Source organism: Podarcis gaigeae (genome assembly GCF_964106915.1).
Source record: "Podarcis gaigeae genome assembly, chromosome: 13".
Classification (NCBI taxonomy): Eukaryota; Metazoa; Chordata; class Lepidosauria; order Squamata; family Lacertidae; genus Podarcis; species Podarcis gaigeae.
The window spans coordinates 7,208,159-7,234,104 of NC_139689.1; the positions used below are offsets into that span (position 1 = coordinate 7,208,159).

Consider the following 25,946-nt stretch of genomic DNA (forward strand, 5'->3'; position numbering starts at 1 on the left):
TTAAAAGGTGTGTGCTCTTGACCCGCTGAGAACGTGACTGCTGTGTACCTGACTTCCAGAGAAAAAGAGGGCAGGAGGAGGTGCCCCAGACAGACAGGCATTTGCAAACCTCTTGGCACTCATCCAGTTTCTCTGTTCAGAAGATGTGTTTGCACATGCTTCTGCTGCAGAGGGATTTGGGTGGCCAGGGGGACGAGGTGGTGGTGTTGCTCCCTCCAAACAGCTGGGCAACATTCCACACCCTGAGGCTTAAGGCAATGCCCTGTTAGATGCCCTGTTGGCACATCCGTTTCCTTCCATGCCTGCTGATCGTCAAGGTTGATCAAAGCTTTTGTTCAGAATGTGGATTATCAGTAACTATTGTTCCACCAGATGTACATAGATCAGAGGCGAGCCGGTGTAAGAGTGTTTACACACCTGCACACCCACCAGGGAGCAAAGCAACTTCTGGCTATGCCTCCAGCAAGATAAGAGATCAGCCACATTTGCTCTCACTTCAGCCAAAATGGAGAGGCATGGCAGAGGGGAATGTTTGCTCCTAGCCGTTTGTGTGCACATACACACTCACACTATGTGTGTATGTCATTGCTTGCTTGAGTATTACAAGAGGCTTCTGGTAGTACTCAAGTTGACAGTAAGCAGAAGGAAGACCCATGTCTTTTGGGGGCGGGGGCAGACTTATCTGCTTACCATGCAGAAGGTTCAGTCCCCAGTGAAATCTCTAGGTAGGGCTAGTCCGTGTACTATTATAATTATTTCTTCTACTGTTATTGGTAGTGTATCATCATCGTTGTTCAGTTTATTGCCCACCTTTCATCTGCAGATCTCTGGGCAGGTTACAACAACTTAAAACTCAGCCATGACAACTAATTAGAATTCAATTTTTAAAGCAGATAAAACCAATGACGGTCGCAGGAATAGGGCAGGTCATACTGAGATTGATGGACCAATGTTCTGAGATGTTACCAGGCAGCCTCCTCTGCTCCTAGGGTCAAAAATGAAGGTACTGGGGTGGGGTTGGAGTCCTTTTATATATACTGGGGGGCGAATGGATTGGCAGCCGATCTGTTTGCTTTGTGAAGATGTAATTGAGCCTGCTAAATGAAAGAAAGTCCTTCCTCACACAGTGGAACTATGGAACTCCCTCCCACAGGAGACGGTGAGGCCGCCCACTTGGATGGCTTTAGAAGAGGAGTGGACAAATTCACAAAGAATAAGACTATCAATGGCTACTAGCCATGATGGCTGTGCTTTGATGCCGTGGACGGGGAGAGCAATGCTTCTGAGTACCATTTGCTGGAAACCAGAGGAGGAAAGAGGGATCTTGTGTTCGAATCCTGCTGGCAGGTTTCCAAAATGCCTCCGGTTGGCCACTGCGAGAACACAATGCTGGACCTTGTGTCTCTCCCAGCTGCCACCTGAGCTTCCCTTGGGGTGGCCTACCTGGTGTGAGAAGCGATGTCTGGCCTGACCAGCTGACGGTTCTCCCCTTCCTTTGCTAGGCAAAAGCTGCATTGTGTCACGGGAGAGGGAAGAATCTGATGAAGAAGGGCCAAGAAGACCGGAGCAGCACCCGACCCGGGTCAGGCAGGTAGGTAGCCGTGATACAGGTTGGGGGGTCAGCGTGGGGAGGTGTGTGTGAGGCTTTTGCCCCAGGAGGGGCTGGGCTGGTGCAGAGCAGCTGGAGGCATGCCGTGATTTGCTCTTCCCTTCAGGCCAGAGCTGTAAAGACCCCGGGAGCCGCCCACGCCCCAAGCAGCGAAGAGCGAGAGACGCCTCTCAGGAGTCGGAGGGCAGCCCAAAGGGCTCCTGTGAAAGAGGAGGAGGAAGAGGAGGACGAGGACGACGAAGAGGACGAGGACGAGGACGACGACGAGGAGGAAGAAGAAGCTGCCACGTTGCCGGCCAAACAGACGCCGAAGGGGCAGGCTGAGCCCGGCGCCCCAGCTCCCCTGGAGAAGGGCGCATGCCAGCCTTCCCTGCCCATTGCCCCACAGGCCCAGCCAAAAGAGGCCACGGCCCAAATCCCAGACGCCCCAGTTTGCGGAGCGGCCGTGCCACTTCTCCCACCCTCAAAGGGCCTAGCAGAGGCTGAACCCGCAGCCCCAGAGTGCAGGGAAGAGCAGCCAGCAACTGTGACACAGGAGGGGCTCCAGGAGGAAAAGAGGGGCCTTGAGATGCCAGGGCCTCCAGAAGAGGTAGAGCCTGTCGAGGCTGCAGCCCAGCTACCCGAAGCCTTAAAGGTGGAGGTGGCCAAAGAAGCAGGGCCTTGCCCAGAGGAAAGAGGGGCGACTGCCCCCCACGAGGCACAAGGGGAGCAGGGGGTGGGCCTGCGGGGGTGGGGGGGCTCTGTGGTCCCTTTGCAGCCCCAGCAGGTGGTGGCAGAGGAGATCCAGAGAGATGAGGATCAGGAGGAAGCAGCTGAGGCCCTGAAGACTCTGGAGGAAGAGACAGCAGCTGCCGCCGCCGCCCTGGTCCAGGACTCCCCTTCCCCTCCGCAGCTGACAGAAGCACAACACACCCAGCAGGACGACAGGGGCGAGGAGCCCCCTCCTCCTCTCTTGACCAAGGAGGCCCCCGGGCCCAGCCCTGCAGAAGACGAAAAGGCCCCCCCTCAGCTCTCTCAGCCATCTCCCCCCGCTCAGGAAGTCCCAGCCGCCGCTGCCAGCCCTGCCCCCCCGGAGGAACGGCCTGGCCACCCACCATCTCCCCTGCAGCGCCCGCAGGAAAGGCCCGCGGGCTCCAGCTCCTCCCGCTCTTCCTCCTCCGCGTCCAGCTCCTCCAGGTCCCGCTCTCGCGGCAGCTCGCAGCCTCGCTCCCGCGCCAGGAGGCCCCGCTCCGGCTCCTCCGAGTCACCCGCCAGGAAGCGGCGGGCCTCGGGGTCCCCGTCCCGCTCTGGCTCCGAGCGGCACAGCAGCTCCTGCTCCAGGTCTCGCTCCAGGTCGCGGTCCCGGTCGCCTTCCTGCAGCGGCAGCAGCAGAAAGGTGAGTGCCCGGTTTCTTCCTGAGTCACTTGAAGGCAAAAAAGCTGGGCTTCCCACACTGGATTATTGTGTCGGTTCAGGATCACAGATTCAGTCCTGGTTGGATAGTCCCATTGTGCAATTTTTCCAGAGAGTCAGAGTGGTTTCTTGAACACTGCACCCCTCTTCCTCTGCCTAGTACTTTTCTCCTTTCCTGTAGGATTCGCTTCTTACATTATTACCACTTCAACCTGTTGAGGGCACCTTTCCCAGCAGGAAGGATTTGAATCCAGCTCTCCTCCACCTCAGCCCAGTCTTTTTATCCATGGGAGCCACCAGGGTTTTCGTGTGTGGTTCCCCGCCCCCTTCTCGTTTTTTTAATTAGGGAAATGAGAAACAATACATTTGGCAGGTGTTTCAAAGCACCTTGTAATCAGGCAGCCCCTTGGTCATCAGTGGTGTGTATAAGTGCCCTTTCTCTGTTATGGCGGCTTCCCCTAGGCCAGTGACCCCAGGTGTTGTTGGACTACAACTCCCATCCTCCTCCCCGCCCAGCTCTGCCTTATGGGAGTTGTAGTTCAACAACATCTGGGCACCCCGAGTTGAAGAACGCTGCTCACTTACCAGGCTGCAAGCAGCGTTCCCATACTTGAGATTATTCGCTGTCTGCTGCTGCTGCTTAGCGGCCTTTGGGTTTCAAACAGTAGGTGAAGTTTCCAGAGCAGCAGGGCAATGTTTTTCTCCCCTGGAAACGTGCTCAATTCTGGTCCTTCCCTGACTTCTGGGCAACGAATGTGCTCCGGCGGGGTGAAACAGGCCCATGGCTAGCAGCTCAGCATTTGATCTCTGTGTCTAGATGCTGCCCCCTGCTTAAATCACCAGAGCCTTGTTTGATGCTGCTGTGAGACTGGGCATTTGGAGAGTGTCTGGCTCAAAGCAAGATGCTGCTTAAGAACAAACAGGCATTCCTAGCTCAGGGCAAGCTAATTCATGGGGGATCATGGGCGGAGCTTGGCCAACTAGAAGCTGCCAAGCTTCAGGCGCCTACCACTTGCCTCTGGCCAAATTTTTCAGTCCCTGGTGTAAGGCAGAGCTTGCCTTGAAGAATTTAAAAATATGCGTTGTAAGTCTTGCATGAAAACTGAATTTGCACTGGGCGTTTGAAACCCAGGGTGTGTGTGGAAGAGGGGTTTCTTTTTCTTCAAAAAAGAAAAGCAACAATCCTTTCTCAGTGCATTATTTGTTTTCTTCTCCATATTTAAGGATTCATAACTTTAGATGCTGGGCTATTCTGTCCACACAACCGTTCTCAGTAGCTGTTAGCTATAAAGCATATTCAAGGGCGCTGAGAGCTATGAGCCTCTTGTGAGCACTGCCGTATTGATAGTCATTTTATTCAGAGCAATCTAAAACTTGCTTTAAAAATCATTTGTGCTAGTAAAAAAAAAAAGGAGCCCCACCTTGCTGGCAGGCAGCTTTAAAAATCAAATAAAATACATGTGCAAACGACAAACATCTTAAGGGGTGTTCCCTCTTTAATGGGAGAGCCAGGGCTTTTCTGAAATTATACCGGCTGTGACACATTGGTGAATCATCATCTAAAAGCAAAGAAAGCGTGTTCCCCCAAACTATTATTCTTTCTCAGGTTGCGGATTTAATCAATTAATTGACTGGCTCAGTTTACTTTCCTTTAATCCAGTCACAAGCTTGCTTCGTGATTGCGCCTCCCCCGGCTTGTGAGCAGCAGGGGAGATGTGTCTGTGGATTATTTCTCATTTCAATGCAGCCTTCCTCAGGTGGGCAGGCTGGAGCCGGCCATCTAAAAAACCCAAACCACCTGTTTTTCTGCTTTCAGTCCCGTAGCCCTGAAGCCTCAAGGGATGGTAGCAGCTACCCCCACACCAAAGAGACCTCCCCGACAGGGGAGAGCCCCCCACGCCACAGCCCCCAGACCCAGCAAGATGGGTCATCAAGCCCAAGGGAAAAGCGAAGAAACACCCTTCCCCTGCCTTCGGAGCCCCAGAGACACCCCAGCCGTGGCCAGGAGCAGGAACAGCAGGAAGAGGAGGAGGAGATGGAGATGACAGTTCCAGAGCGAGTACGGAATGGGGGAGAGGAAGGGTTGCAGGGCGGGGCGTGCATCGTTTTTGGAGGGGGGGGCGCATACAGGGCGGGGGAGGTCTTGAGACCCTCACCGTGTGGCCTCTTCCTGCTAAACTAAGCCTTTCCCCACAGGGCAGCCCAGAGCCCCCCACTCCAATGGAGGCCAGTGGCCTCGACAGCGGGGTCCCTGCCTCGGAGCCACACCGCCCGTCCGAACAGCGGCACAACGAAAAGTAAGTATCCGAGGCCGAGCGACCCGGGCAGTGGAGGGCGGAGGCTGAGCAGGCTCCACATGCACCGCTGGGGAATGGGGCGCGTAGAGAAGGGAGCCTCCAGGGGCGGCAGCGGGCCCAGGAGTTCAGATTTGGCTTGAGGCCACGACGCAGCAATGCCACACAACGCAACATGTGACACAGGACTTTGTTTGGCCCATCTTTGAGCCCCAGAACACGTGGGTGGTCACAGGCATGCGCAGAGTGGGCTGTGGAAGGGTTCCTGGGGGAAGAGGTGATTTCATAGAATCTGGCTCAACCCCCTGCAATGCAGGAATTTCCAGATGAATTTACTTGTTTTAGAATTTCAGGACTGATACACTACATATTTCTAGCAGAGCTTGGTTATTTCCCTAGCAGTACTTGTTAAGTTCAGCATGATCAGGCGGTCTCTGTCTAAACCAGCCCCTGTGCGCTCCTAAGGGACAAATACCTTGCTCAGTGCTGTCAGAGGGGAGCCTCTCAGCCCTGCACAAAACGCCATCAGGGAATTAACCTGGGACCTTCTAAAGACCGCTCAGTTCTTCTCTGCCCTTCCTCCTGCACCTCGCTTCTGCACATGCAAGGATACTTGATTTCTGGTAGAGAGATTATGCTGTTACAGGTCTTATGATTATTCAAAAGTTTTGATTGTGTTAAGGTGGTCTGTGTTCCAAGGCTGAGGGGCTGGATGGAAACAGCTGGCACGCCTTGTTAGTGTCAAGGTGTCATGGCTTCTGGATCTTGGTGGTGCAGATCAGCCATGGTCAGGTAGATACTTCTGGTATCAGCAGAGCTGCTCCTCATCACCCTGGGCTGCTTGACCCCCCACTTCAGTTGGGCTAGGCCGGTAGTGTACACATGTATAGCGTTTAAGCAGTTCCCATTCTGTGCTAGGTGCTGCACTCTATCTAAAGGCTACCCACCCCCCAAAAAGCAGCTGCAGTCTCTGCAGCAACATGCTCCAACGAAATCTCACTTCTGCTTGGGAATGGACCCGTCCGCTGGGCCAAACTGATGGTGATGGAGTTGCTTTTCAAGCGATGGCGTGGAGGAGAACCTCCTTTGACTGATCTTGCACCATTGGGGTGGTGCTAGTTAATGTCTCACTGGAACAAACACAGGAAATGAATTAACTTGGGGTCGGGGGGGGGGGGACAATGCAACTGGTTTGTAGGGCTCAGGTGTTCCAAAAGCCCGTGCTGCCGCCCAGTTTTGTTACCTGATAGTGGCCAGGATGGGGAGCCAGGGAGTCCCCCTGATGTTACTGGACTAGGTCACAGTAAGGAGAGCTGGCTGGATCAGGTCATTGGCTCATCTCTTCACCACCCTGTTCTCACAGTGGCCAACCAGATACCCCTAAGAAGCCCAGGAACCTCCCATCATTATCCCTGAACAGTGGCTGTTGCTGACAGGGCACAGTTCCCTGTTCCTGCTGTAGTGGGCAGCTCAGGACCCCCTGCTGTGCTGCAGACAAGGCAGTGGAAGCTGTTCCTGTTGAACTCATGCCTGTTGACTACGCCGCTGTCAAAGGCACAGACTCTCTCCCAGGAGGTGGCCCGAGATGCCAAGGACCAGACCTGGCTGGGCTGCATCCTAGACAGCCAGGAAGTGTGGAAGGCTTTGCCCATTCCCCAAATGTTGCCCTTCGTCAAGAGAGCAGCCCACATCCCAAAAAAGTCTCTGCAGGCTGGTGGTGTTCCCCCCTTTCTTTTGGTGGGGTGACATGGAAGTGGGGTGTTGTGCAGGGATTGGGGGAAGAAGCTGCGTCGCCGAGGCCAAAGCGTGGGTCAAGGGGCGCGCGCCTTGCTTTGCTGCTTGCGCTCCCCTGCAGCCTCCCATCGCCTCTCCTCCGGTCTCCTCGCGTCTCCTCCGGCGCCCCCCCCCCCCCATCATGCCCTTTCCTCCTCCGCTATTTCTCCCCTCTCCATCCCTCCTCCTCCTCCCTCCTCCCCAAACCCTCCCGGGGGCTGCTGGGAAAGACGGCGGCGGCAAGATGGCTCCGCCGCCTGTCCGCGGCCCCGGTGCGCTCCTGACGCTGCTTGCGCCGCTCCTGCCGCCGCCCCCGCCCGGCCCCGCGTCGCTGCGGCGCCTGCTGGACTAGAGGCGGAGCGGAGGAAGCGCCGGCCGGGCCATGCTGCTCTCCGAGAGCAAGGGAGGGTGAGACGGGGCGCCCGGCCTGGCGCAGCGCGGCCGCTGCCTCCATCCATCCATCCTTCCCATCCACCCATTCATTCATTCGCCCGTCCCCTCCTCTGGCCGGCCTTCGGCCGCCGCCCGCTCCCCGCAGTCCCGCCCGGGCTCCGCCGCCGGCTGCCGCGTCCTTCCCGGCCGGGTCGCCCCGCTCTCCCTTTCCCGTCCTCGCCTCCTTCCCCCGCCCCGCGCGCCTCGCTCTCCCTGCGCCATTCCCATCTCGCTCGCCTCCCCTTCCCTCCCCGCTCCCAGATCTGTCCCCATCTCCTTCCCGAGCCCTCTCCTCTCTCCCTTCGCCGGCCGCATCCTGCTCCAGGCTCGCTCCACCCCGCGCGCAAATCCCTTTTTCTCCCCTCCATTCATTCTCCCCCCATTCATTCACTCGCCTCCTGCCCCTCCCCCTCTTCCTTTCTCTGCCTCGCTGCTCCCTTCCCCCTCTCCTCCTCCTCCTCCTCCTCCGGGCCCCTCTGCCATCCATTTTCTCTTCCATTCCCTTCTTGGCTTCAGCTCCCCTCCGTCCCTCTGCTTTGTCATGCCCCCACCCTTTCCCCAATTCTTCCCTTTATTTGACAGGGTCACTCTCCACCTCCAGCAATCCCTTGCTTTTCCCCTTTCTGAAGGGCCCTCATTTTGCTGCATCTCTCTCCATCTCTCTCTCCACTCGTTTTCTCCTTTCCCTGGACTCTGCCTCTACTCCCTTCCAGCTGGTCTCATCAACACCTCCCCACCACTCCCTTTGCTGTTTATGCAAATATTTCTCCCGCCTGCCCTCCTTTTTCTTCCATTTCTTTCCTCCTCCTGTATGCCTTCCAATTGCACACTGGCTCTTTCCCTCCATCCCCTTCAAATTGCACGTGTCTTTCTTCCCCAGACTTCCTATTTCCCATCTCCTTTCCCTCTCTCTCTCTGTCCGTCACTCCCTGGTCCATTCTCCCCCCTCCCCTTCCTCCCCACAGGCCTCAGTGGGGCAGGCGGTTCCCTGGTCTCTTATTAAGGACAGGCCTCTGAGGACCCATGGGGATGTTGTGATACTTTGGGGGAGGCTTTGCATGAGAGCAATTTGGGGGAGGAAGAGATTTGGTTGTGGGATTCTGTGGCCTGGAAGACAGAAGAAGCAGCCTTTGGTGACATTCTAGGGGTGAAGTGTGTCTATAAGAGCTTTAGAAGGGAGGGCTCATAATTTTGGAAAGTGTTTGTTATTTTAGGCATCTGCGGTTGATCTCTGAAAGGGAAGGGGCTAGGGCTCAGGGACTATCTTCTGACCCCTAACACCGGGTGTGGGGGGGAGGGGTGTCTGTGCTTTGTGCACTGGATATCAGGAAGGTACTCCTCGTGTGCTCAGGCAGATTCACTGGTTCTGGGGCTGAGATTAAGCCGGGGGGGGGGGCAGCGGAGGGAGGATCCTTGAAGGCCCAAATGACCTCTAGGAAGGTTACTGAGTGGGGGAGAAGCTAGGCTGGTTGGAGCATATTTGTTCACAAAGGTGGTTTTTTTTGGGGGGGTGGCCAGGATGGAAGAAATGGGGGCTAATGGTAGCTAGAGGGAAAGAGACCCCCAAGGAGAAGGTTCCACTTGAATATTGTGGGGGAAGGTTCCACAGGGCTGTAACTAGCAGTATATTCCTGGGCCTCAGCCTTTTCCCCAAGGTGCTTTCTGTCTCTCTAGAAGAGATGGCTGTGTTTTGTGTACCTGGAAGTCATCCCCCCCCTTCAACCACACCATAAGTGACTACTTCTCCCTCTCTCTGCACAGTGAGGAGAAGCCAGAGGTGCCCATGGAGCCGTCCGAGCCCCGACCAGAGAGCGAGGCCCCTGAGCCTGGCCCTGACGAACACCCCTCCACGGAGCCCCCCGGACCCGACCCGGGCCCCGAAGACGAGGAGAAGAAAGAGGTAGTGTGTTGGGGCTCCGCTCGGCAGACGGGCAAGGGACCCCAGGGTGCAATGGGGAAGGCAGTCCGGAGGTCCTGTGGAAAGATGCCTAGGGGGGACTTTTGGGGGGAGACATTGCTTAGAGAGGCCAGCCATGTACCCAGCTACCGCCGCAGGGTTAGTGGGAAAGGGTTAGTGGGACTTCCTGCAATAAGGGCTGGGTGTTTGTTCAGCTCTCAGTTCCACCCCATAACCTTGGTGGGCAGGTGCTTCTAATTTAATCCCCTCCCCAATCCAGAGCCTCCTCTCATCCCTTGTGTCCTGAAGTGCCAGGGTGCTGGGAACTTTGGGGAACACTTATTAGCTTTGGGGTTTAAATTATTATCATTTAAATCAACCGAGAAGCACGTTTCTAGCTTGGATCCTTATGTAATAAGAGTTGCATGAATGTCTCTGAGGAAGGTGTCCAGCGCTTTGGGGGACGGGAGAGATGTCTCCAGCGCTCTGCAGAACTCCTTGACCTCCCTATGCACAGCTAGGAAAACCAGAATAAATTTTGTAAAAGTGGTGTGGAATAAATTATGCAAAACAAGAGGAAATTATGCAAAGATGCCCAGTTTGCATAATTTAGATGGGACTCAAGAGTTCCGCTTTCCTTGCTGCAGAATTTGGGTTTTCCGGGGGCAAAGAGTTCTGAATCCTGAGCATGGTACACCACACTTCACCCTGCCTTAAATGTGGTGTAAATGTTTAATGCAAAATACCGTCTGCATGGATTTACTAGATAGTGACTCACACAATGCCTCTTTCTCCCCATAAACTGGGCCTCCTACTGTCAGCTAGCAGCCAAACTTGGATTTTGGGAGGGTTAACTATTGATGTGTTTGCTGAATGTCATGTTATCGAAAGGTTCGTTTTGCCCACGTTCCTCCCTGCCCTGCATTTCCCAAATTTGACTCTTCCCACCCCTGAGCCGGGGCATGAACCCGGCTTCTTCCATCTCCTCTGTTCCAAAGCAGGGTGGGGTGGGAGTGGGGTGGCGGCTCTCGGCCGGGGTGAGGCAGGGCTGTTTTGAGGACACACCCACGCACACGCACGTAACGCGAGCACACACATGCGAGACTGCTTTCTGTGCTGCTGAGAAGAGGGGAGGGTGGGGACAGGCCTTGCTTCCCCCTCACCTTAAAGAGAGTTTCCCCCCACAACCCCGTTGACATTCTCCTCTGGACTCGTTTGTTCTGATCCCCGTTTTAAAGAGGCTCCAATCCACCGGGAGTGCGAAAGAGAGAGTGAGAGAGAGAGAACCGGAGAGAGAGAGCACAGACGTACTTGAGCAGGCCGCACAGACAGGTACCCGTGGAGGTGGATGAGAGATTTGGAGGGGCCACAACATACTAGGCCTCTCCTGGGACCGTTTCCGCCACCGCTCTCCACTTTGTGGAAAGCCCTCTGGCTCCGTAACCACAGAGCTTCTCGTCTGGGAGCCCCACATGCAGTGTGGCTCTTCCTGATTCCGTGGGCCTCTTCTCCTGTCCGTCAAAGAGAGCGCCATCTTGTCCTTGGGACCTATTCTGCCTTCGGCTGATATATAGTCAATCTCCAAAATCTTAAAGAGCGCTGCTGTTGGAATCCTGCCTGGTTGACACTCTCAGCAAAAAGGTTCCAGGAATGTCAGGACTTTGCTGGGCACTCAGTCTCATGTTGCCCGCCTGGTGCTGTTTGGTGTCTTTTGCCGCCCGTTGAAAATGTCTACGCCTCCTTCCACCGCTCGAGGTGCTTCTGCTTCGTATGAGGTTGCCTTTAAGGACTCCGTTTATTCTGCGGTAGAATTGTCTGCCTCTGTAAACCAGGCGTTCTTTTGAAGTCTTCACTGCCGACGAAATGGTTACCCTGAGTTTCAGGGGCCTCCACTTGAGACAACTCAAGAGTGCTTCCTTCATCACCTCGGGAGCAAAAATCCGCTTTCAGAGACTCCCAGCAGGTTCTCTGTCACACTTGGTCATCTGCAGGAAGGCCCCGGCCCGATGATACTCAGCTCCTGAGAAGCTGCAGCAGTCCGGCAGCTCCTCTGTTGAATCTGGGACTCAGCATCTTGAGAGGCTTTCGCCGAAATTTGAAGGTGGCCTCCCCTTCCAATCCCGCCGGTGTGCAGAGCTAACCAGTTTCCACAGCTCTCGTTGCTCGGCACGGGTTTTTCCACACGCAAGGCCGCGTTTTCTCCGCCATGCCTCAAGGACTTCCACCTCCACAGAGTTCTCTGGAGTTGCCAAGAGTTGCCTAAGAGGACTTGGTTTATGTAGGGTTCTCTGGAGGTCTTCCCCGTCAAGGACTTGGCATTTGCTGCCGTCGAGTCGCCCTGCTGCCTGCCACATGGGCGCCTCTTCCGGAAAAGGACTGTCGATGTCAGCCGTCCTCTTTCCGCACGTGGACGGTTGCCCCGTCACGAATTCCGTTCTCCATTGCTGACGCTTTCTGCCCGGTGTCGCAGAGCCCCTCACCCGTCACGGGACTCTTGCTGCCACGCACCGCCGGAGGTGCTCAGCTCTCCATTGGCCCAGTCTCTGCCTGCCAAGAACTGATGCCTTAACCCTCCCCCCCACCGCACCTTGCCAGTGGGGGAGGCGCTTCTGTCTCGCCCTCTCTCCTCTGGGACACTTGGCTCCGACCACCTACCAATCAAGCGCTAGGTTCCTACCTACCACCAACCAACCACCACCTCTCTTGTCACCCAACCCAACCAAGCACGCACCTTTCAGGCCAGGGAGGGCTCGTTCCGATTGGACCAGCCGTTGCCTAGATACAGCGCACACACTGAGGTGCGATTGGCTGAACAGAAGACCCTGCCCCAGGTGTGAGAGGGTACCTGGAGCACTTGTCCTAATTTCGTTGATTTTATTGTTTGGTTTAATTTTTTTGTTTAATTAATTTTTAAAGGAAAAAAAAAAGTATCACTTGCAACTTTCCCCCGGGGTAGGCGGGTGGGTCATGTTTCAGTTTAAATGGAGGGTTCCCTCCCCTGCATTTATTTATTTTTTTAATGATGAGGAAGCAGGGGATCTCTGGGAAACTGAGGCTAGTTCCTGCATCAACCTGGTTTGGTCCAGCCCCCATCCTTGCTCAGACTGTGGGGTATGCTATCAACAGGGTGGTCCTTGACTCCCAACCACCTGCTCCCTCCATTTCCTTGGGAACCTGCTGCTTGAGGAATAAAGTGGACGTAGAAAGGGGATGCTAGCAAGCTGGCAGTTTCTGCTCACCTGGGATGAGGAGCTCGAGGGTCTTCTGGTGTCGCTGGACTACAACTCCCATCAGCCCTGGCTGTTGGCCATGGGATGGCTGAGGCTGATGGGAGCACGAATCTCTTGACATCTGGAAGCTCCCAGGTTCCCTTATTGCTGCTTCTGCACCAGCCTCTTGGGAACAGCATTTAACGATACTCCTTCATTGGCATCAGCGCCTCCTTTATCCCTGCTGAAGCCCAATTAATCAACATGGGGCTAAAGCCACGTGGGGGCCTCCACAAAGGTTCCCTGTGGCTTGGTCCCAGGTCACCCCCATGAGATGTGAAGCTCTCCTCTCATGGAGGGCGCACGAATGATGCGGTTCCTTCCTGTGCCAGTGGCTGTGGTTAAGTGGGAGGGCCAGTCCTGGCCTTGCTGTTGCCTGGGCGCTCGGCTGCTGAGCTGCAGGGAAGCCGAGGGAGGCATTTTGGTGGCTTCCAGACTCCCTTGCATACAATGCAGGCCCAAAAGGGGAGCAGAATTGTGGGAGAGGATGAGAACCCTCCCCTTCCCAGCTCAATGCTCTTGACCAGACACAGGAAGGCCATTTCCCCACCCCCCCACCCCAGAAAGCCAAGCGGTGGAACTTTGGAAAGGCCTCTTCTTTAACAAAGAGAATCTGTGTCAGAAACAATGCAGAATCATAAGAGTTGGAAGGGACCCTCAGGGGCCATCTAGTCCAACCCCCCCCCCCCCGCCGCAATACAGGAATCCCAACTGAAGTGTTGAGACGTAGTTAAATGTTCTGGGCAGATGGTCAGTCTCTGAATAATTGCCTGTTGCATCTGAGAACCTAAATACACATTGCGTCCAACAACCTTGGTGTCACTGCTGTGCCTAAGCCAAATGGACACCATGAGGACTACAAGCCTTGCAGGTACTGTGGTGGCTAAAATTCATTGCCGACACCTGGAATGTTCTTTGTCCTTTGTTCCAAAGCAGCAGCAGCAGTGGAAGCCTCTCTTATCCTGGACTTAACTTGGGCTGCCCATTTCGCCTTGCAGAAATAACACCCATTGAAGTTGATCCTTTTTAGGATCTGCTTGTGCATATATTCCCTGCATTGCCCATTAATGTGGCACAAGTGGCTTAAAAAGAAAAGGAAAGAAGAGCCATCCATTTCTCTTGAAGGCGGTGAGCAGCTAATCACAAGCCTGCCTTAAATTCTCACTGTAGCCTAGAAAAGAGTTAACAGCCCTTTGGGTTGTAGCATTCTGCGTGTGTGAAAATTTGGCAAGCTCTCAAGTACAGTAGGCCCTTCATTGGGCAGGATGGAAAGCTGAATAGCTTTGTGTTAACTTGTGAGCTTGCACATTTTCTCACCAGAAGGGGCATGGTTGAAAAGCAAAATAATAAAGGTTGCCAAGCCTTGTTCAGTAACTATCGTGTATTGATGCAAAAGCAGCTTCCCCTATCTGAACCATTCAAAATTAGAATAATATCCCACCCAGATTTGTCCTAATAGTTAGGGATTCTTTGTACCTGTGTTCTAGTACAGTGGTACTTCGGTATAAGAACAGTCCTGTTAATGAACGCTGCGGAAAACAACCTCCGCAAAACCGGAAGTAGGTGTTCCAGTTAGCACACTTTGCCACGGAAGCCGAACACAGCTGTGGGAGGCCTCATTAGGGAAAGTTCGCACCTCCGTTCAAGAAAGCTTTGGTGTAAGAACAGACCTCTGGAATGGATTAAGTACGTAACCCGAGGTACCACTGTAATAGAATCCTTAGGCCTTGGATTACAGTGTATGTTGTCTCAATGATACAGTTTTTTAGTATTATCTTCCTGCTTTTCAATTAAAACTTACATAATTTCAGGAAAAAATCTTATAGATATATAGCCAGATAGCCAACCCACTACATTAAAACAACAAAAAAGCAGCAGTAAAATAACGCCAATCTTACACTTCTAAGATATTAAAATAGCAGACCAGACCAAATTTATAAAAGTCATATTGCATCTTCAGAACAAAGCTAGAAAGCTGAAGTCCTGGTGCTATCACCAAGAAGTTCCTGTCTCTCGTACCCACCCATCGAGACTAACTTACATTAGTTGAGCTTCCGGCATTGCAGGGGTTGGACTAGATGACCCCAGGGTTCCTTCTTGGACAGAGAACGGGACCTCCAGTGTCAAGTGTGAGAGTCTGAGTAGGCTCATGTAGGAGTGTTGTGTTGGTCCTCTTGTGCTCGTGAGGACTCAAAACGCGTTGAGTCCAAATAACACGTTTTGAGTCCAAATAAACTTCTGAGAGGCAAAAGAGCTCCTGGTTCGTAATCTGCATCCCTTTGGCAGAGTGAGGTGTAGGGGTTCTTCCGTCTCAACTTTATTCCTGAATCAGCAGAGGACCCTTGCCCAGCTCCCCAACTCCTCATCTGGGCCCCTGTTTCATTACTTATGCCCTCGTCTCTCCCCCCCCCCTCCCCCAGGTGTGGCAGCCACTTTCCAAACCCCTGACGCTGACCTGACTACCCCCTCTATGCGGGGCTTTTTCTCTCTCTCTCTCTTTCTCTCTCCTTCCCCTTCCTCCCTTTTCTCTCTCTCTATCTCTCTTTCCATTCCCCCCTTCCCTTTTCCTCTGCAGGGTTCAACTCAGCCCAAGGCCTTCAAGAGGAAGATATCTGTTGTCTGTAAGTAAAGGAGCCCTGGTCCAGCGACCACACAGGGCATCCAGACATGTTGGAGAAGGGTGGGAGTTATCCTGGAATCCCCCCCCCCCCCCCCGCCGACACTCCAGTGCAGTTCTGAGGGAAGGGAAACCAGGAGCAATGAGCAGCCTTTGCTGCCTTTTCTGGGGTCACAGTGGATGGGTTTAGCCAGGAGAAAATCTGGAGAGGCATAATTCAGGCACAGCAGGTCGGCCTTTACCCAGGTTCTTGGTCTTAGCGAGGCCAGAGGGAATTTTCCCTTGCTGTTTAGGAAGAAACGTGTCGGCGTGTCTTTCTCCCCCCTGGCCCAATTTTCTCCCACTTTCCAAAGAGGAGACCTAAGCTTCTGGTCCTCATGGTAGATGGCCACACCTGGGCTGAGTATGAGCAGTTCTTGGGGAAGTCTGCCTCCCTTGGAACTCAAGAAAGCAGATCTCTTTCTCTTTTTAGTGCAGTATTAAGGATCGGTTGGCTGGTCACTCTTATTAATGTAATTTTTACAGGGTTTTAAACATTTACAAAGCTCCTTATCCTTCCCCTCCCCTGTCATCACTGCGTGGCTTAGGCCAGACTTTGGAATGAAGGGAGGGGAGCTGGCCATATCTTCCCTAACTCTGAGCATGTGCAGAGTGCATTCCTGCCCAAGCCACCTGGATTTACAGAAGCATTCGAGCCTACGCATTAGCCCTTGTAGCTGTCCCGAGAGATGAACCCCTTGAGAGATGAACCTGAGGGCGGCAGGGGGGGGGAGGTACCCTCTCTGCCTCCGAGGTACCATTTCACTGAAAAACAGAGCAGGCTGCGTCCCTGCGAGGGGAGGGGTCTTAGCATTGGGTCTGCCCTCTTGATTTCAGCGTCATCGGTGGCCAAGGGCACAGCGGCAGCGACAAACAGTGACACAGAGGGAAGCCAGCCGGGAGGCCGGAAGCGGCGGTGGGGGGCCAGCACGGCCGCCACGCAGAAGAAACCTTCCATCAGCATCACCACAGAGTCCCTCAAGGTACCCTGGGCTCACGGCTGTTCATTTTAGGCTCAGCGCAGCTCCTTTAATCCTGGCCTGACGCACCCCTCTCCCTTGGTCCTGTCCCCCCCCAACAGAGCCTGATCCCTGAGATCAAGCCCCCGACGGGAGGGCAGGAGGCAGTGGTGGACCTGCACGCCGACGACTCGCGCATCTCCGAAGATGAGGCTGAGCGGCACCCGGAGGAGCCCCCCCACGAGAAAGCCCTCAAGATCTGCCGCACCGTCACACAGGTTTGTCCCATCACCGGTGGGCTCTGGGTGGGCGTTTTGGCTCAGAAGCAGCTGCGGGAATGTGGGCCGGAGCATTTTCTGAGTGGAACTGCAAGGGAAACCTCTGGGGCCTCCGCTCCAGGCCACCGTAGGCCAGGCAACCTCTGCATTGTCTTGCCTGCTGAAGGTAGCCACTGAGCTGCCTGCCTAGGTTAGCACAAGGGGTAGAACAATGTCCCCTTGAAAATGCATGTTATTACTTTTTAATTAATTTATAAAACGCATACATAAACATTTGCACAATACACTACCTAATTTTTCATAACATAAAACGTACCTACGTTACCCTATAAAATACCAATCTATATTATACACATCAGCATACCTACACACTTACCCCATACAGACACCCACCAAGTGACTTGACTTCCAGCCATTCTTGTTGTGCTACTTTATAGCGTAACAAGAAAAATAAAGTAGTGAAAATGCATATTTTTAAGGCAACTGGGTTTTTCTTTTCTTTCTTTTTTGTGCTTCACATCAGTGCTTTTTTAAATGCTGTAATTCATATTTTTCATAGTATAAGGAAGTAAGCACTACCTGGGAAAAGCTAAACCAAAGGGAGGTATACAGAGATAACCAACAGAGTCTCTCTTTCAATAGATCCATTTCTGTCAGTTGAGAATGAGCCGTGAGGTGTAGGCAGCCTTGGAGTCTCGCCCGAGGTGTTTACATATGAGATGAAGCTGAGCCAAGTCGCTCTTTAGGCCCATTGCCCTGGCTAAGCCCGTCCGCATGTTTTTCTGGCAACCCCATTGGGCACATTGCATGTGCCGCTGCTGCTTCTGGTGGAAGCCCTCTCTTGTCTCTCCTGAAAAACACAGCTTGTTTTTTCTCTCCCCCCCAGGTGGTGCCGGCTGAAGGCCAGGAGAACGGCCAGGGAGAGGAGGAGGAAGAGGAGGAGAAGGCGCACGAGGAAGAGCCGCCCGAGGCCCCTCCCGCCGTCGCCGTAGAGGCAGTCGTGCTGCCGCCACCCGTGGAGCACGAAGTGAAGAAAGGTGCGGGGCGAGGGACAAGGGGAGGCTGTAGGGGCGGAATGGCAAGCGGGGGCCGGAAAGTTGAGTTCTTGCTTCTTGAGCCCCAACTTCCCTTCGTCCCGCCCCTTAGTTACGCTGAGCGACACTCTGACGCGGCGCTCCATCAGCCAGCAGCGCTCCGGCGTCTCCATCACCATCGATGACCCTGTCCGCACAGCCCAGGTCCCCTCTCCGCCCCGCGGCAAAGTCAGCAGCATCGTCCACATCTGCAACCTGGTGAGTATGTGACCAGGGTGGGGAGGGGAGGGCGGCCCTCCAGCAGCCACTGATAAGAAGCCAGACCTGCCTTAACACCCCGGTGGCGTCCTTTTGCGCAGGTGAGACCCTTCACTCTCGGGCAGCTGAAGGAGCTGCTGGGCCGGACAGGCACCCTTGTGGAGGAAGCCTTCTGGATCGACAAGATCAAGTCCCATTGCTACGTCACAGTGAGTTTTCCGCCCTGTCTCCCCCAGCTTGGAGGAGCAGATCCTTGTTTCGAACTCGAGTGTCCTGCAACGGATTGGCGGATGGCCCGGAAACGTTTGCGACAGAGCCAAGGGCCACATTCCCTTCTGGGGAGCCTTCCGGGGGCAAAGATGGGCAGGGCAACCAAAGCCATCTTTGTCCTTTATACAGTGGGCTTAGGGACGCGGGTGGTGCTGTGGGTTAAACCACAGAGCCTAGGGCTTGCCGATCAGAAGGTCGGTGGTTCAAATCCCTGCGATGGGGTGAGCTCCCGTTGGTCCCTGCTCCTGCCAACCTAGCAGTTCAAAAGCACGTCAAAGTGCAAGTAGATAAATAGGTACCGCTCCGGCGGGAAGGTAAACAGTGTTTCTGTGTGCTGCTCTGGTTTGCCAGAAGCGGCTTAGTCATGCTGGCCACATGACCCGGAAGCTGTACGCCAGCTCATTTGGCCAGTAAAGCAAGATGAGCGCCGCAACCCCAGAGTCGGTCATGAGTGGACCTAATGGTCAGGGGTCCCTTTACCTTACAGTGGGCTTGCCTCTCCACGCACTTGCAGGCCCCTCTCTGTCTTCCATCCAGGCAAGTAGGAGGCATTTGTGACACATTCCAGCCAGGCAAAGCACTCTTGGAGGGGCCAAGTGAGGCCAGCCGTGGGGTATGGCTTGGGGAGAGTTCTGAGAGCCAGGCATATTATGGAGGGCCGCATTTGGACCCCAGGCCTGCAGTTCCCCACTCCTGCTTCTAGAGGTTCTGCCCTCCCGGACTGCTTTCAACGAAGTTCAGTTCCTTGTTATTTTGAATGTCTTTGATTGTTAATTTTTCTCACTGATAACTTCATCAAGCAATCAAGCGGTGTATAAGTTTTGTACACAGAATAAAGCCAGGATTAGAGCACCTTTTCCCATCATGGAAATCCTGTTCACTCTTTCTCCAGGAAAGGGTAGTAGCAGCCTTGAAGGTGAAAAACTTGCTTTTTGAAGAACTAAAACATAAATTTGAGAGAGAGCCATATGCAAGACTGGAGTGTAATGCAAAAGCCACCTGCGAACCTCGTCAAACGAACATTTTATTGGACTTGGGCTCACTTAGTGACAATCCCCTACTCTAAAGCATGAAAGGAAACCAAACTCTGCCTTTTTTTAAAAAAAAATCTTCCTACCTTTTCACCTCCCTTTTTCTTTTCAGTATTCAACAGTGGAAGAAGCGGTAGCAACTCGCAACGCCCTCCATGGCGTCAAGTGGCCACAATCAAATCCCAAATTTTTATCGGCAGACTTTGCAGAGCAAGATGAGGTATGAACTGTGAGAGATAAGGCAGAATAGAGGGTGGGATTTGTTGCTCTCCGTCCCCTCGATGTCTCAGGAGAGGCTGTATGCAGTAAACTGGGAAGATGGGGAGAAGGAGCTCCATTTCCAAAAAAAGTCTTTTCAGTTTACCTCCCCTTCTGAGAGATACACTGCTGGGCCGGGGCACTTGGGGCCGTCCAGAAAAGAGCGTTGCTGGATCAGGCCAGCAGCTTTCGAGTCAGCATCCTGGTCTTGCTTTGGCCGACCAGATGCCCTCTGGGAAGCCCAGGAGCAGGATCTGAGCACAGCAGCGCTCTCCGCCTCCTGTGGTTTCCAGCAACTAGTACTCACACGCATTGCTACCTCCAACTGCGAGGGGCAGAACAGAGCCATCACGACAAGTAGCCACTGATAGCCTTTTCCCCATGAATGGGACCCATTCTCTTGTGAAGCCCATCCAAGTTGGTGCCCATCACAGTCTCCTGGGGATGTGGGCGCCACAGTTCAGGAAGAAATACTTTCTTCCGAACCCTTCAACTTCATTGGAAGCCCATGACTTCTAGTGTTATGAGAGAAAGGGGAAAACTTTTCCCTACCCCCTTTCTCTACGCCGCACATCATTTTAGAATCTTCTATCCTATTGCTTCGCCCTCGCCTTTTCTTTAAACCCCAAACCCCTAAACGCTGTGAACTTTCTTCATCCCCTCGATTGTTTTGCTTGCTCTTTTCCAATTTTGCAATATCCTTTTTGAAGTGAGGCGGACGGATGTCTGGCTGCGTTGCCCAGTGGTCAGGAGTGTTTGGACTTGTGGTCCAGCAGGGTCTGGAGAGGCGAAAAGCTCCTAAAAGTAGAACGCAGGAGGAATTGTAGCATCTTAAGAGGTCGGGGCTTCTCGTGGAGACAAAACTGAACCAAAGCAGAATTCCTAAAAAACCTGTTGGAGAATTCAGACTGGACGGAACAGAAATGAATGTCTTGCTTCAAGACATTTCCCTGTGAAACTCATTGATGTTGAAGGTTGTGGTGGCGGCCAGTGGGGGTTTTAGAGGATGGGGCCAATGTATGGAGGTTTTAAGTCTGCTCAGGGATAATAGGCCTGTTGACGTGGAGTGGAAATTGAGGGTAAAGGCCTGCAATTTGCTAGACGGACATTGCCTGCCCTGGTGGGCGCATTTCTCAGAGCAGGACTGCTCTATAGGGGCAGTTTATCTTTCTATTTCCATTTGTTTCTTGCCCTTTGGCTCACAAGGAGCCTCTATGGCATATCTGAAGAGCCTGGTTGCTGGATCTGCCCAAAGGCCCATATAGTCCGGTGTCCTGTTCTCAAGGTTGCCAAGCAGCTGCCCCAGTGGGAACCTAAGTGCAACAGCCCTTCCGTTTACGTTCCCCAGTATAATGCCTCTGACAGTGGGTGAATATCTTTATCCTCTGCTGCTGGCTTTACCCTCCACAAATTTGTCTTAATTCTCTCTGAAAGCCACCCAGATCTGTGGCCATCGCTGCATCCCATGGATCAAATTCCTGTGCACTGACTAAAGAAGTCCTTTCCCTGGCCTGTCTCGAATCTTCCGACACAAAACTGCTAAGTGAAACACAGTGGAATAAGTATGGTCGGAGGGCTGGGCGTTTTAAGGAAAGCAGCCATGTGTGTCTGATCTTCCTCCTCCTCCTTCTCCCCAGCTGGATTTCCACCGGGGTCTGCTGGCCGAGCGTCCCGCAGAAGCCAAGGCGGACGAGGCTCTCTCTCTCCCCGGGGTGGGCCTGGGCATGCGGGGGGAGCGCGAGATGTCGCGGCGCTCGGAGGCACGAGAGCGGGAGGCGGTGGTCCGGGAGCAGTGGGCCGAGAGGGAGAGAGAGATGGAGCGCCGGGAGAGGACGAGGGCCGAGCGGGAGTGGGACCGGGACAAGGTGCGCGAGGGGCCCCGCTCTCGGTCCCGATCCCGGGAGAGACGCCGCAAGGAGCGCCCCAAGTCTAAGGAGAAGAAAGCCGAGAAGAAGGGTGAGTTATATGGGCCCACAGGTTGTGTGTGTGTGTGTGTGTGTGTGTGTGTGTGTAAATTCTTCCTTCCGTGATGCATCCAGGGCTGTGTGGGAAGGTGCAGGCAGAACGCAGCCTCTTCCTTCCAACTCCACGATGCTGTGATTCAGCCTTCCCTCTGGCATTATTAGGCGGACACATGAGTGTGACCGTGTGAATTTTTGAAATCTCTGCCTCGCCTTTCGGCAGTCGCCATTTTGAGTGGCTGAGAGCATCTGGTTGGGCCGAGGTCTTTAGGAAGCCGAGGGAAGAAGGTCTGGGAAGCCGCCTCTGGCGTGCAAAGTATTTGATCAATAACAACAACAACTCTAAGAATGAAAGTGTGAGGCTGCCTTCGCCCCTCTGAGGTCTCTGCTTCCTCCTCTCTCTCTGCCAACAGAAAAGGCCCAGGAAGAGCCCCCGGCTAAACTGCTGGACGACCTTTTCCGCAAAACCAAGGCGGCCCCCTGCATTTACTGGCTTCCTTTGACAGACACCCAGGTAAGAGACACTGTCCTTCAGGAACACCTGGGAAAGACAGTAATATCATTTGGTGCTGTCTGGACTGGCAGGGAGATGGGCTGGCTTCCCCTGTCGGGTTATCCTTGTTTATTATTAAGGGTGAACAAGCCAAGGAATCCGGAACGCCGGTCAAAATCTGCCCTTGCGCTCAGATCCTGTCAAATGGACAGCGGGAGGGTGCATACATTTCCACCTTCTCTGTGACCCAGAGGACTAGAAACTTATATTTCTAAAGAGGAAGAGATTCCCAGGACACAGACCAAGCAGATATTTTATGCATCCTTTGTTTTTTTTGCCCAACTTCTGCTAGCCGTCGTAAAGAGCAAAGAGCGATGCTGCCTTTTCTGAAGGAAAGCTTGGTGATGAAGTGCATTATTGAGTCTCCCGGGTACACCGGGGCTCCACCCTCCTGGTCCATGGGGCTATTTTCAACCTCCCTTTTCTCGCCCGTTGTCTTCCCCTCCAGTACGTTCAGAAGCAAGCCGAGCGGGCGGCCAGGGCCCGGGAGCGAGAGCGCCGGCGCAAGGAGCAGGAGGCGGAGGAGGCCCGCCAGCGGGAGCGCAGCCGCCAAGCCGAGCGGGAGAAGAGGCGGGAGCACAGCCGGGAGCGCGAACGGGAGCGCCCCAACGCCACAGGAGGCGGGGCCAGCAGGGGGGGCGAGCGGAGTGGCCGGGACCGCGAGCGGCGCGAGGCAAAGGCCCGCCATAGTCGGAGCCGGAGTCGCAGCACACCCGTACAGGACAGGGGGGGGCGCCGCTGACCTATTCCAACTTCTTTACTTTGACCTTCTGCGGGGAGGGAGGGGGAGCAGTGGCGGCACTTCCTTCCCCTACCCCAAATCTAGCCCTGGTTTTTTGGGAGAGGACTGGGACAGCCAGGGATTGGGCTCCCCCTTTTCCAGCAGCTCTTGCGAGGAAGGAGGGGCGTGCTCGCGGATGTCATGGCTGCGGCAGGCAGGAGGGGCCTTCCTCCTCGGAAAGTGGGGCGGTTTTTATCCCCAGCCCTCCCGCTCCCCTCTTCTCCGGGGCCAGTTCCCTCCCCGTTCATTTGTATTTTATTTTGGGAAAATCTTTTTTTTTTATTCTGATGAATACAGGAAAAGAGAACAGAATAAAGAGATGGCGTTAGTTTTATACCCGCTGTGCGTCTTTCTTGTCGGGTTGGGGAGTCGAGTTCCAGAAGCTGCTCAGAGCAGGGTGCTTCTTAGCTGCCGACGCACCTGTGCAAAACACACACACACACACACACACACCCCTTGCTAGCAGCACACCAACAGAGCTCGGCGATTCCAGCCTCTTGTGCTAAAATAGGAAAGGGCAATTTCAGAAATGGGGGGTCAAACATCCTTTTCCCCCTCCTGGGACTACACTGCTCCCTCCTGGGGCCACGTGTCTTCTACCTGCGCAGCCGTTAGGCAGCAGATGGTGGCTGAGAACAGAAGGCAGAGGCGCCACCACTCCTCCCAGTACCCAGATGGGCTTCACTGGTGCCTTTGAACTGTCAAGAAGCCTTGCTGGTCTCCGAACGGCTTAGGCAAGGCCCAAGAAGTGACCGCAAGCAGTCAGGAGACACCTGGATCCACCCAAAAAGAAACCCAAAGATGAGAACCCAAGTTTTTTGCTTGCTTGGATTGATTTTGGAAGTGCCTCACAAAATCTTAGGGGAAGCAAGTTCCCCCTAAGCTTACACAATGCATGCAAATACAATAAAACTGCACATTTCAAGTTGCGTTAACCAGCTGACCGTGGTCCACATCTTGGGTGTTTGGGTAAGTAAAGCTCCAACAAGAGAGACGTTAGTAGAGTGCAAAAATGGGAGGCAAAAGTCAATGGCTAGAACTCCCATATGCAGCATGGGAAGGGGCTACAGGGGGCATCTAGCCTGACCCCATTTTGGCCGGCAGTCTTTTTGCTCCTCTCTTGGAATTGAATTTAAAAACAAGTTCCATATATGGGATGATACGTGTTGCGAAAGATAAACTATCCCAAAAGCCTTATGTTATGAAAAGTAGTTCTTCAAGGGTTCCCTTCTGCCTCGTGGAGAACTTTGCTAGATGTTTGCAGTTTTTACTTGTCTGAAGAATTGCACAGTCCTGGACGTCTCTGCTCCTCATTTTTTCTCAAATCAACACTGAGGCAAGTTAGATTTGAAAGAGACTAGTCCAAAATTTTATCTCATGAGCTTCATAAGCCCGAGTTGCGTATCGGAAGCTCCTCCACTGTTTTGGACTAGATTACCCTCAACTACAGTTCTATGAATTTGTCTGTGGGGCACGGGTCGGCAAGGTTTACCTCGCCTGGGCCGGTTCACTCCAGCAGAGATCCCTTCAAGGGCCGGATTGCATGTGCGCCTGCAATTTCCAGCACCGTGGAAGTGAGTCCCTGTGCCACACTGCACCAGATTAACGCAGTGGGCGGGTATTCGCTGAGTGGGTGGCTCAGCTCGGGGGCCGGTTTAACTACCCCCGTGGGCTGCTTGTGGTCCATGGGCCTTAGGTTGCCTACCCCTGGTCTGGGATATAAAGGCCTAAAAAGCATTTATTAGGCATGCAATTCCCTTCCTGGCTGATAGGTGGCAGCAGTGTTCCACAGCTAATTACTTAGATGGGGGGAAAAGAACGCAAGAAACCTCTGAAAATGAGCTGCGCTTCCGGCAGTACAAAAACCAGAGGTGAGTTTCTATGCCTGGAAGAAACACTGAAGTTTTAAAAGGCTTTTTGCAGCAGTTCCTTTCGTTTAGCCGCCCCTCTGCCTTTTTCATCCTGCTTGAACCAGAATTGTGGAATTGCAAGGGGTCCCGAGGGTCATCTAGCCGAACCCCCTGCAATGCAGGAATCTCGGCTACATCATAAGTGGCAGAATAGAATTTTCCCTTTCACATTTTGGTGCACCTCCAGGGATGCTGCGGAAGATGCTTCCAGAATGCAGCAAAAGGGCCGTACATCCCATAGCAGTAGGACATCTGCTCTGAGTGCAGAATGCTTCTGGTTTCAGTCCCTGAAGGCATCTTCGGGTAGGGCTGGGAATATCTTATCTAAAATCCTGAAGAGCATGTTCATCACTCTAAGGTCCCAGGGTGTGTTGGAACAATCAAAACACAATATTGCAAACAGTTTATAACTTAACAATCACTGAATCCTAAAAATGTACACCTCAAAGTGTGCAAATGACAGAACAGCGGTGCATCTTCACAGCGTCCTGTGGGGAGGGGGTTCCACAGCTTAGGGGCTGCTGCAGAGAATGGCCTCTCCTGGGATGCCACCCCTGAGCTTCTGGGCATGGTGAAACAACAGGGCCCCCACTGCCCTGTGGGGGTAGGGAAGGAGGTGGTCTTTCAGGTATTGGGGGGGGGGCTTGAATTGGGCCTGGAAATGAATGGGTGGCAGGTGTGCTGGATGAATGGTAGGCTCAAAGAATTAGAGCTGGAAGGGACCCTGAGGGTCATCCAGACTGACCCCTTGCAATGCAGGAATCTTGCCCAACAAGGGGCTCAAACCCGCAACCCTGAGATTTAAGAGTGGCACAAACCAGCTTCCTAAGTACAGTGGTACCTCGGGTTAAGAACTTAATTTGTTCTTCCGTTCTTAACCTGAAACTGTTCTTAACCTGAGGTACCACTTCAGCTAAAGGGGCCTCCCGCTGCCGCCACGCGATTTCTGTTCTCATCCTGAGGTAAAAGTTCTTAACCCGAGGTACTATTTCTGGGTTAGCGGAGTCTGTAACCTGAAGCGTATGTAACCCGAGGCATCACTGTACCCGGCTGAGCCTATTCTCCCCTCTCTCCCCCATTTCCTCCACCTGTTTGCAGCAGGTGAGTGTGTGCTCTGCTTGTGGCGATGTTCAGTGTGCCAAAACTCAGTCCTTTTGACAAGGCGGGGGGGGGGGCGGACGGCTTACAGATAGGTGCTTTCTACGTGCTTCTCTGCCAGGTGACTAGCAGCAGTCCTGTCTCAGTGGAAAGTTGGGCACAGTTGAGCTGCTGTGCGTGTCTGTGGGGCAGGCGAAGTGTGTGTGTGTGTGTGTGTGTGTGTGTGTGTGTGT

The 25,946-nt window shown here is 53.7% G+C and overlaps 1 protein-coding gene across 2 annotated transcripts in view; it reads left to right on the forward strand.

The window, feature by feature from the left end:
• The window catches only part of ACIN1 (apoptotic chromatin condensation inducer 1), a gene marked incomplete at its 5' end in the record, with an annotated part of 35,463 nt that extends 12,424 nt beyond the window's left edge, over positions 1 to 23,039 (forward strand). The window contains 15 exons of one of the 2 annotated variants that reach the window (XM_083706504.1): positions 1,503 to 1,591; positions 1,716 to 2,984; positions 4,818 to 5,060; positions 5,198 to 5,298; positions 9,262 to 9,400; positions 15,242 to 15,287; positions 16,160 to 16,305; positions 16,404 to 16,559; positions 17,446 to 17,596; positions 17,706 to 17,851; positions 17,953 to 18,060; positions 19,265 to 19,372; positions 21,048 to 21,366; positions 21,785 to 21,885; positions 22,373 to 23,039. In XM_083706504.1, coding sequence (XP_083562630.1) covers positions 1,503 to 1,591; positions 1,716 to 2,984; positions 4,818 to 5,060; positions 5,198 to 5,298; positions 9,262 to 9,400; positions 15,242 to 15,287; positions 16,160 to 16,305; positions 16,404 to 16,559; positions 17,446 to 17,596; positions 17,706 to 17,851; positions 17,953 to 18,060; positions 19,265 to 19,372; positions 21,048 to 21,366; positions 21,785 to 21,885; positions 22,373 to 22,666 — 3,416 coding nt within the window. In that variant the 3' untranslated portion in view covers positions 22,667 to 23,039. Of the gene's footprint in view, positions 1 to 1,502; positions 1,592 to 1,715; positions 2,985 to 4,817; positions 5,061 to 5,197; positions 5,299 to 9,261; positions 9,401 to 15,241; positions 15,288 to 16,159; positions 16,306 to 16,403; positions 16,560 to 17,445; positions 17,597 to 17,705; positions 17,852 to 17,952; positions 18,061 to 19,264; positions 19,373 to 21,047; positions 21,407 to 21,480; positions 21,656 to 21,784; positions 21,886 to 22,372 lie in introns of those variants that run through there. The other variant, XM_083706505.1, reaches the window with a different exon arrangement.
• Between the last annotated feature and the right edge of the window lie 2,907 nt (positions 23,040 to 25,946).